This window comes from Drosophila arizonae, chromosome 3 (assembly GCF_054131065.1).
Source record: "Drosophila arizonae isolate 15081-1271.41 chromosome 3, UAZ_ARI_1.0, whole genome shotgun sequence".
Taxonomy (NCBI): Eukaryota; Metazoa; Arthropoda; class Insecta; order Diptera; family Drosophilidae; genus Drosophila; species Drosophila arizonae.
This window is the reverse complement of record NC_142923.1, coordinates 7,146,423-7,157,786: the sequence shown is the minus strand read 5'-3', so window position 1 is coordinate 7,157,786 and position 11,364 is coordinate 7,146,423. Positions and strand designations below refer to the sequence as shown.

General features: G+C 37.2%; 1 protein-coding gene across 1 annotated transcript; it reads left to right on the top strand.

Annotated features, from left to right (window-relative positions):
• The first annotated feature begins 4,295 nt into the window (after positions 1-4,295).
• On the top strand, positions 4,296-5,883 carry LOC108609716 (casein kinase I). The gene is made up of 2 exons (XM_018001439.2): positions 4,296-4,386; positions 4,449-5,883. Exon 2 carries the CDS (start codon positions 4,587-4,589, stop codon positions 5,742-5,744), a length of 1,158 nt encoding a protein of 385 aa, XP_017856928.1. The 5' UTR covers positions 4,296-4,386; positions 4,449-4,586; the 3' UTR covers positions 5,745-5,883.
• Positions 5,884-11,364: the final 5,481 nt, after the last annotated feature.

Sequence of the window (11,364 nt, the reverse complement as noted above, 5' to 3'; positions counted from 1 at the left end):
AGCACCAACAACAACAGCAGCAACAGCAGCAGCAGCATCAGCAGCAGCAGCAGCGGCAGCAGCGGCAGCAACAGCAGCATAATAAAAATCCATTTTTATAGTCCCGGCAACATCGCAGTCGCAGTCGCCGTCGCCGTTGCTGCACACATACACACACAAACTGAACCCACCCCACCGACTACAAAAAAAGGAAAAAGGTTTACTGAAATAGGCAGAGGGGAGGTCACGGGATGTTGCTGCCTCTGCTTGCTCCTGGGGTGGTGCTGCCAAAATATATGAAATTTTACTGCCTGCCAACGTCAACAGAAACTTCAAACTTTTGCTGTTGCAGCTGGCAGCGCTGCCTCGGCTGCTGTGGCTGCTATGGCTACTGCTGCCGCTGCCGCTGCCGATGCCGATGTCGCTGCTTGTGCTGTTGAGTGAGCGCGTGGAATGTTGCCATATGCCGCCATATGTACATCTATACATATTAAATGCTGCTCTCTGCTCTCTCCGATGTATGCCTTTCTCGCTCTGTCGCTCACCCTCTCTGTCTGTCTCTTTCTCTCTCTAGCACACAGCATACACAGAGCTAGGCTCTCGCTGAGTTGTTTGCGCTGTACACGCTGGGTACAGTCGCTGCCACCAGCAGCAGCGACGGCGACGCTGGCAGCAGCAATAATGTCCGTCCCTTTAGCCAAATCATCCAGACGTGCAGACTTTTGACTGTGTATGTGTGTGTGTGTGTGGGGGGGGGCGACCACTTTTTCGTGCTTGACGATGTTGTTGCTGATGCTGCCTGCCGCTTGCTGCCTGCCGCCTGCTGCCCACTGCCTGCTGCCTGCTTGTTGTTTTTGTTGCTGCTGTTTCTTTGATTGCCATAAACAGGGTGTCACAGTTGTTGCTGACAAGAAAGGGAAATCGGGATTGGAATGTGAGCATGGTCAAATGTGATATATTAAAGCAGAGCAAAATGAATTAACATTGCATCATATAGTTTTTGCCGAACGACAGATAGACTGACTGATTAAATGATTGATGTGTTAGGCATGTTTGAATAAGCAAGCAAAAGGGGTAGACTTTCTTGACAGCTGTGAAAAGTTAATGCGAATACGAAAATTAGCTGTAGAAAGCGTGTACGAATATTTAATAATATAAGGCCAATTTTTTAAATATTAATGTTTATAGTTTACAAGTATTTTTTAATGTTACATAATCTGAGTAAAAGTGGAAAATTTTTTCTAAATTAATGCAAAAAAAAAGTTGTTTAGTAAAAATGTTTAACTGTCCAAATGTTTAACAAAATTGCTCACAACGCCCTGTTACCTTATGACTTGACAAATATTTTTTACCACCTCGAACACCCTGTTTATGCAAAATTCAATGTTCAACAATGTCTAATAGGCAGCAATTTCGATTTAATAAAGTCAAAATCAATGCACGACCTGCATAACAATGTACATACATAAACACAAACAGAAGCACACACACAAGTGCATGCAGTATAAAAAAAAAAGTGAGACACCCTGTATACAAAGGATATTTAAGTTTAACAAGTACATAAGCACTTGGCTTCACAAGCACATAAATAGCAAAATGGAATTAAGTTTGCATAGCAAAGAACATAAACTGTTGCAATTACAATAACACCAAATTGAAACTAGTCTAAAGCAACAACAGCAACATCAACAACAACTACAAAGATAATACACACACACCCTCACACATACATGCAGAAGCGAAACTTGTTATTTTTTCTTTCTTTCAGCCAATGGCACTAAAAATAATAAAAAAAAAAAAAAAAAAAAAAAAAAACACAGTTCAAAAGAGAAAACAGAAACAAAAAATTGTAACGAAAAAAAAGGAAAATAACAGAGTATGTAATTTATAATATCCTTTGTGAGCAAGTGCTTTGTGCTGGTGAAAAGTGAAAATAAGTATGTGTAGCGCGATTTCGCAGTGTGTGTGTGTGTGTGTGAGTGAGTGTGTGTGCATGGATGTCTGTGTGTGGCATTAAGTATTTGACATTTACAAACAACAGCCACACACACACACACACACACACACACATACACTCGCACACATTTACAGCTGCTGTCGTTTGTGCCGGGCAAATAGTTAAAACTAAAATAAATTTAGTTGTTGCACACACACACACAGTCACACCCTCACTCACACACACACACATACGCACACACAGTCAGACAAGATACACAAGATAGCCGCCATTTTGGTGCGCGTCCTTCGTGCCTTGGCCGCGCTGATAAGTATGCAATGCTTGTGTTTGGCTGCCGCACAAAATCTCATTATATTTGTTTTATTTTATTTGCTGCCTCATCGTCGTCCTCTTTTTCTTTTGCTTCTTCAGCTGCTTCTACTTCTCTGCTCGTTTTATTTGACTTTTTTGCAATGCCCTGTAATTTGTCATTAAATACAGTTGGGTTAACTTGTAAAACATTTCGGTTGCTCTTTTAACTGAAAGCAGTCTCCGTTTATACGTTTGTACTCTCTTTATACTCGTACAGATATATCTCCTATATAGTCTAAAAAATTCACATTCCTAATTGCTCTAAAATTAAAAACATAGCATGTGTGACTAATTTTATTTATTTCTTTTATTTATTTATTTATTTTTATTTATTTTTCTTTTGTGGAATATCTTTAATTGGGTTTTACAGCAACTTCACCTCATTTTTTTTAATAATTATAACAGCACTGTTTCTGCTAATGCAAGACTTTTCTTAAGATCAACGCAGTTTTCCAGTTTGCATTTTTATATAGCATACTTTTATGGGCACAGTTTGAAATTCATGGGATACCAACTCATTTGACGCTAATTCTCGCTGTATCTATAATTTCTGCCATAAAATACAAGCTGTATAAACTTAATTTAAAATCCACTTGTAAGCACGTACATCAACTACAGACTATCTTCTAGTCCAACACTCGCTCGCAACTAGAACATTATTTCTTGACTTTTTTCCACAGTGCTTGCTTTCTGTTGCTGTCTATTGCCATGGTTTGACCAAAGTACTTTTATGTGTATATATAGAAATATATAGCATATATATACTCAACTGACTTTGGCCAGTTGACCGTCTACAACAGCGCTCCGCCTCTAGCCCCGCCCATGCCATTGTCATCTACTTAGTTACTACTTACTGCCTGCTTAGTTATTGTTTTAGTGTGGCCTTTTGTTTGAAAATTATTAACAATGGACGTTGCCAAGTGAAAGGTGCTCGGCCAGTGGACTAGACGAGGGGCAGAGCAACACTTTTAATAGCATTTAATGCACCTGCACTTACACACACTCACGCATCATGGACGTTAAGTAGCTTTTTGTTCTTAGTTGCAATGGCTGCAGCAGATGGACTTAATAGAGTGATATGGAAAGATAGATAGGTAGTGAATGGGAGAGAGAGAGAGAGGGAGAGAGAGCTATGCCTGCAATAACAACAGCATTAACAGTATTATTATTATTAGCGCCATCATAATTATCATTCATGATTATTATGTACTTATAAGCGGATTTCTAAATGCTTCACTTGCCGCGTGCTCGTTCATTATTTATTTATTTTTTGATTGTCGCTTCAATTTCACCCCCCGCCTGACCTGAATGGCCGTGTCTCTGCGTGTTTAGCTCGTCATTTATAATTGCGAAACGATGCGCCCATTATCTAATTTCATAATTAAATAATGTGGCTCAAAGCTAATTTAAATGATGTTAATTATACGACCATCAAGGCCAACAAATCATTTAAAGAGATGGGGAAACTGTTTTATTTAATCGATTTTATGTGGCCTAACTAGCTGTTAAATACTTGACATGAGGTTGACAGTGAAGTGAGACAATCGTGAAATAGGCTCTGAGTCTTTGAGAATCTCAACGGAAACTAATCTAATTAATCATGCCATGCTTATCGACATAGGGTTGCCAGGCCGTCGAATTGCTGCAGTTTAACATTTGGTTGACAAAAAGCCAACAAACATTAAGCTGAACTTAACTACTTGTGAAATTTGGCCTCTGCTAACAAGAACTCCAATTTATAAAGGGTTGCCAGACTGTTCAATATTTATATTATATAAGCATACTGAATACTGAACAATGATGGTGAAAAATACTGACAAAGGATGGTAAGCAATACTAAAATTCACATGAACTCCTATTGACATGAAGTTATCCTTGGCAAATATACCATGAGCTTTATTAAGAGGTGTAATCAATATTTTGTATTATAAAGCATGATAAATATATAATCATCACGTTTTGATAATCATCATAATGAGCATTATGTGCCTCCTATGCGTAGGAAAATCTCAACTTAATCGGGTATGCCTCACAGTTTGAGTAAAATTTGTTTAGGCCATGCCAGCCTCATAAAGCAGGCATTTCGAATACACACATACGTAATGTTTATTTAGATTTTTCGATTTATTAAGTAAAGAACGTTTTTAACAATCATTTCTAGGAGGTATCCACCCGGACTCCGTGCTCAACAGCAAACAGCTAAATTGATCGGCTCAATCAATGACCGGGCAGCAACTAGACATTGTATTTCACTGTTAACGACGGCTGTGAAGGTGAGCGGTGATCATCGTCATAGAAGATGGCTACCAAGCCGGTGTCATCCGGTCGCGTGAACCTCGCAAATTTGGCTCTGGAGAATCGCATAGTCGGTGGCAAATATCGTTTGCTCAAGTCCATTGGCAGCGGTTCGTTTGGTGAGATCTATCAGGGCATTAACACGCAGGACGGCAAGGATGTGGCTGTCAAAATCGAGGCGATCGATGTCAAGTACCCATTGCTGCGCTACGAGGCAAAGGTCTATGAGCAGATCGGTCCGCATGCCGGACTGCCGGCACTCTTGCACTATGGCAGCGAGAAGCGCTTCAATGCGCTGGTCATGGAGCTGCTGGGCCCCTCGCTGGAGGATCTGTTCAATCTGTGCAAGCGCCACTTCACGCTGAAGACAGTCCTCATGCTGGCCGATCAGCTGCTGATGCGCCTCGAGTGCGTGCATCAGCATTGTTTTATACACCGCGACGTGAAGCCCGATAACTTTCTGATGGGCATCGGCAGGAATTGCAACAAATTGTATATGATTGACTTTGGGCTGGCCAAGCGCTATCAGGATCCAGAGCGCTGCCAGCATATACCGTATCGCGAGGATCGCAATCTAACCGGAACGGCACGATATGCCTCGATCAATGCGCAGCGCGGCATCGAGCAATCACGTCGCGACGACTTGGAGTCCCTTAGCTATTGCATTATGTACTTCAATTTGGGCAAGCTGCCCTGGCAGGGCATTGTGGCGCCGAACAAGCAGCAGAAATACGAGAAAATATTGGAGTTGAAGCGCAGCATGTGCATCGATGAGATCTGCAAGTCGTGGCCCGTCGAATTCGCCCTGTTCATGAAATACGCGCGCAACTTGCGCTTCCAGGACGAGCCGGACTACGTCTATTTGCGTCAATTGTTTCGCCTGCTCTTTCGCACTCTCAATCACCATTTCGATCATGTCTACGACTGGACCCACTTGCACCAGCAGCAAAAGGAGCGCGAGCGCGAGCGTGACCGCGATCGGGATCGGGATCGGGATCGGGATCGGGATCGGGATCGCAGTCGTCGCGATCCCCAGCAGCTCGTCGAATTGGAGGTGAAGCGTCTGCGGCGCACCCGTGTCGAACAGTCGCGCCTGAGCAGTCGCTTGGAGATCGGCGACGGACACAAGCACAAGCATCTCGATGATAAGCAGCTGAAGTGATTCGGCGGTGCTGCTGCATCGAAATCTGATTATTGAAAAACAAGCAAAAAATATCAAAAACCAAAAATATGCTCTTCCAAATTATTTAAACGACAGACTTGCATAGTTGTATGTTAAATTGTTAATGTTTAGCGTTTTATGACTGCGTTTTATTTAAAAACTTTTCCTAAACACCTGCTGTGCATATATGTTTTGAATGCCCCGCCCAGAGGATCACGAGCAAGTGCTTTGGAAGTTGGCCTATAATGCTTTTTGCTGATATTTATGTAGCTCAGCCATTGTTTGTTGAGGTCGTTGCATTTGAATTGGAGTTGAATTTGTAGAAATCAATTGGACAACGATATCAGGAAACTCCCACGAGTAATGAGGATCTCAGCAATGTGAGCGCATTTCAAATCTCGGTTAACTACTCTACGTTGACATCCACTCTCACAAATTCAGTTGACGAAGCAAATTTTGGCTCTAATAAAAATACATGGCTAATTTATTTAAGGTTGAAATTTTTTTAAGTAGTTGATGGAATTGTTTATTATGTATATTAACAAAAATATTTGATTTACTTCATATTGAATTTATCAGCAAAATCAAATCAAAACTCTTTATATTTTATCCACAGAGCGACATCCATTGCCTAAAATTCGTATTGCCGATTGCCCATGGATTTTGTTTTGAGGAATTATTTTTATTATTTTCGCAAATTCCCTCATATGCCTCCGTAGTCCACTTGTCGATGTCAGAAGCAGGCTCTCTATATGTTCCTGCTAAGCAATCATAGGAGAATATTTTTGGTCTAAAAAAATATCCATTTAAGAGCTGATATATTATTTATCTATTTATATATATTTTTTTTTAATTAATAAAAAAAATTATTTTGGCTATAATTTATTTATTACTATAATTTATTATATGTAAATTACATATTTATTTTATTTAATTTTTTATTTTGTATGTATCTATTTATTTATACAATCAACTATGCCTATCAATATATTTATATATTATATTCATTATATATATGTATATATTTATATATTATATATATTTATATATTATATTATATTATATCATATATTATATAATTACACACATTTACACATACACATACACATACAAATTTAACAGCTGACCTGTTTATTTATTTATTTTTTTTTTTTTTATTAATTTAAAAATTAAAATTTATATAACATGTATTTTTTTCATTAATATAGTTTAGTATATATGTCTATTATTATTTTTTAATTACATATTTGTATATATTTCTACATTTACATAATTTATAATCACATATTCATTTTTTAAATTTATTTATCTCTTTATTTAGCTATTTCTATATTTTTTAATTAGTTGTCTATTTATATAGCTTGCCACAATTCATTTCATATATCACACCAGCCTAATTACGTATAAGGTGTACCTGCTTACGTAACGCAGAAGAATTTTAGAGTTGATCAAGGCCGACTGTTTGTTTGTGTGGCAAACTGAAATATTTTCATTTAGTATTATCGGAAAAGTATCTGTTGTGCTTAAAATTTCATACGATGTTCTTTACTTACTTTGGCTAGCAACTTTTGCAAAGCTCATCAGAAAGGGGAGCTGTCAAATTGTCATGTAAACGCGACCTGCTGGCAGCAGCAGTAGAAGCCATTGAAAACAGTATACCTAAGTTTTTACAGTTGAGTTGGGGTTTATTTTCGCATAGTTATTTATTGAGTGGCAGGCACACATAGAGAGGGAGAGATAGAGAGAAATAGAGAGAGAGAGAAAGACACAACGCAGTACAGGTGAAATAAAAACACTTGCAAGTTATGCGAAAACAAAATAAATTTTATAGCAGCCATGACCCCCAACCTGACCCCCGACTCGTCCCGCTCCATGTAGAGCTGCACAATACACTGGCAAATAGTTTAGCTCCGACCGCACAGCAGAGCGAAAATAAAGCGAAAAATAGAAAATGTTTTTCCTCTTTCTTTTTATTTTCATTTCTTTTTTTTTCACTCTGCTCGGCGCCCGGGAAAAGTAAGTGGAAAAGTTTTGCTAGCTTTGACTGTGCTGCTTAGTTCTGTTAAAGACGGGGTCGTTGCGTTGCACCTGCTGCCAAATGAAAAAGAAAAAAAAAACAGAAAACAAAACAGAAAAGCGAGAGAATACCACAAATAAAAGCGAAATAAAGCTAAAGAATTGCAGAAACTAAAATACAATGGAGTGAAACAGAAACAGGCAACTATGGCTATGACAGACTGGCAATTTCAATAATTTATGATGCCCCGCTTTGAAAAACGGGCGGAAATCATTTTGACATTTTCCAGCAATTTTTCTCGCACTTGGCAAAACTTCGTCCTCTGCGCCGCTGCACTGACAAAACATAATTAAGTGTCGTCTTGAGCGTCAACCTCGCCCACTGCTACATCTTCTCCCTTGCCTTCTCCTTCTGCTACTCCTGCATCTCCTCTTTCTCTACGCCTTTCACTCTGCCTGCTTGTCCTATTGTGCTCGGCTGCCAGTTGATGAACAGCAACAACGCCAAAACAACTCAAATCCTGCGGAAATACTGACTGCTCAATACTCTGTTCATAAGGCAACATCTGGAAATTGAAAATGCCTTTGTATAAATTTGTTATTTTTGTTCAGCTCAACCTGTACAGCTTTATAATATAGACACTTTTTTTGCAAACATTTTTAAGCACAGCCCGCGTTAAAAAAAAAAAAAAAAAAAAAAAAAAAAAAAAAAAAACAAGCGAATTCTATTTTAAATTCTCGCACCATGCAAGCACGTTGAAAGCAAAGTCGAGCTTAAATTTTTTGTACATAAAATTGTACTTTCATTTTGTTGTTCCTAGGCGAACCAGTTAAGCTTATCCAGCTTATGCAAACGGTGGAGTGCACCTTTTTTTGACCATCAAAATAGATATATTTGTATAAAAAATAAAAAAAATTATAGAAATAATATAAGTAAAAAAAAATACATCAATAAATATACAAAAATAAATATATACATATATATGGTTTAAAGCAAATAAAAAATTGTATATTCTTTAAATAAAATACATATATTAAATATTTTTTTGAAATAATATTTCATATACATTTTTTCAAATTAAAAATAACCAGTATTAATTTATTTATCACCATTTTTGCTTGCCACGTGAATATTCATTTTATTAGACATGTCATGTTGTATGTTGTATGTCGTAAATATTTAATATTTCTTAATTTTCTTTGTAAGAATATAACTAAGTTCTTTATATTATACATGTATGTACTATTTAGTATATACATATACATATATGCCTAAATATATTTATGTAGACTTAGCTATAATTATCACTTACTGGCTATGGTTATGAAAACTACATATCATTGTTTATTCTAGATTATTGTAAAGCTTCATATACCCTTTGCTTTTCGGCTGTATCCGCACCCTACACATCGATATAAATTATATATTATATATGATAATAAGTCAAGTATATAAGATTCATCAGAATCAAGCGTGGCTTAAAACCAAGGCTTTAACTGAAGGTATATACATTTGAAAGCGTCATCTAACTGGGAGATAAGACAGTGTTGTTTTTAAACTTTCAGCTTACTGCGGCGACAATCAAAAAGCCCTTGTATCACTTTCAGGGTACAGAGTATATAGGAAAACAAAAAGTTTACAAGTGCCAGGGGGTTGGCAACTGGGAACCGGCAATACGAAGTAACACGGCCAAAAACTTGCAATGTGGCAAATAAAGCGGCATGACAAGTGACAAGTGGCAAGCAAACTGTAAGCCGTATTACAAAATGCCACATAATGCTGCAGCCTCTTGGTACTGCTGCTGCTGCCGATGCCGATGCTGTTTATCCTGCCCAGACTGATGGCCTGAATAACTGACTGACTGTCAAGCATTGGCATCAGCATCGGCAGCGGCAGCGGCATCGGCATCGTCACCTGAAGCACTGACAGTTGCCATGTCAACATATATGATAAATTGTGCTGCGCGTCGCGTTGTCTGCTTGAAATGATGTGTTATGGAAATGCGACGTCCGCTGACTGCAAATGTCGGCTGCCAGTTGCTTTTGGTATGTCTGCGATGTTAGTGTAAACATTCATGTAATGTAATTGCACATTTTGCTATCTGCATGCCAAATAGCTGTTTATTTAATTTGCTGAGCATGCCATTGCAAATTGGGCGTCCACGTAGCAGCCATTTAGCATTCACTGCCAGACTGATTTGATGCGACAATCTCGAGTAGTGCGGGAGGCACTTGATGCTCGAATGTTTGTGCGGTGGCGCATAGAAGATGAGCAAAATCAAAATTAACTGCTGCAGCTACTTTAAGTCCGCTTAAATAGAGGAAACATTTCAGTGAAATTGGAGAAAAGTGAAAATAATAAATGCATTGTAAATATAAGAAATATGCAAAATTTATTGAAATCCTCTTTGGGTTAATTGACATGAAGGCAAATAGAAATAAGCTGAGGTACTTCAGCAATAGATGGGCAGAAATGTGGGATTAAGAAATGAATAATTCACTCTAATGCCAATGGAACCAAAACAAAACACATTAAAGCAAACTCAAATTTCACATACATGTTAAAGTACCTTTTAAATTGAATAGCTCTCGAATGTTTATATGCCTGACTGGCATATGTTAACTAATTAGTATTTTAACTAAAAAGTTTATTCCAAAAATGTCAAATAAAAAATAAAAAATAAAAATATATAAAATAAATATATATGAAATATATAAACAATTTAAAAATAAAATTAAAATAATAAAAAAATAATAAATATACAGTATGTAAAATAAATATGTATACAATATATATATAACATTTTTTAAATATATAAAATAAAAATATATAGTATGTAAAATAAATATGTATAAAATATTAATATGTTTAAAATAATAAAAAATAAAATCAATAAAAGTTTCTACTAACATAAATATAAGCTTCCATTCAATTGGTGTATTCAAGTATGTTAAAATTATTTTGAAAATTTAGTGATTTAATGAATTTCTAAGAAGAATACCCAAATATAGGTGCAAGTCCAGTAGAAGATAATTTAATTTATTTTTGTATCAAATCACAGTGCACAGGCATCTTTAAGAGCCTCAAGACATAAATGTTAACAGATGAAATACAAAGTAAAATTTACTTTCACAATAAAAGCTCGCAGTATTATTTTTTGTAACCACCAGCAAAAACTTCTACATAGTAATATGAAAAAAAAAAAAAGGAAAATAGAAACGCAGTCACTTAGCATTGGCTGACTAATCTAGTTGGACAGGTGGAAGCCAGAGTGCTGGGCGGTGCGTGGCAGCAGGTAGCCATTAGCAACAACACGAGAGGTAGAAACTAAGCCAGTAAACTACAAAAAGAGCAGAGCTTAAAAACTTTTGCAGCTTCGGGCAGCATTTATATTCGCCCAACTAATGGCAGCTGAAAACGTGAAAACGCAATGAGATAATGTAAGCCAAAGCCCAAATGCAACAGACCGGCAGAGCAGAGGGTCTTTGCTTTTTCCATGCCAGAAACTCTCAAAGTTTTCGTTCAAATAATTGCGTCTGCTTGCACTAAAAGACATTCACATAGAAATACATATACATATATAACTAGCTTACATTGCTGGTA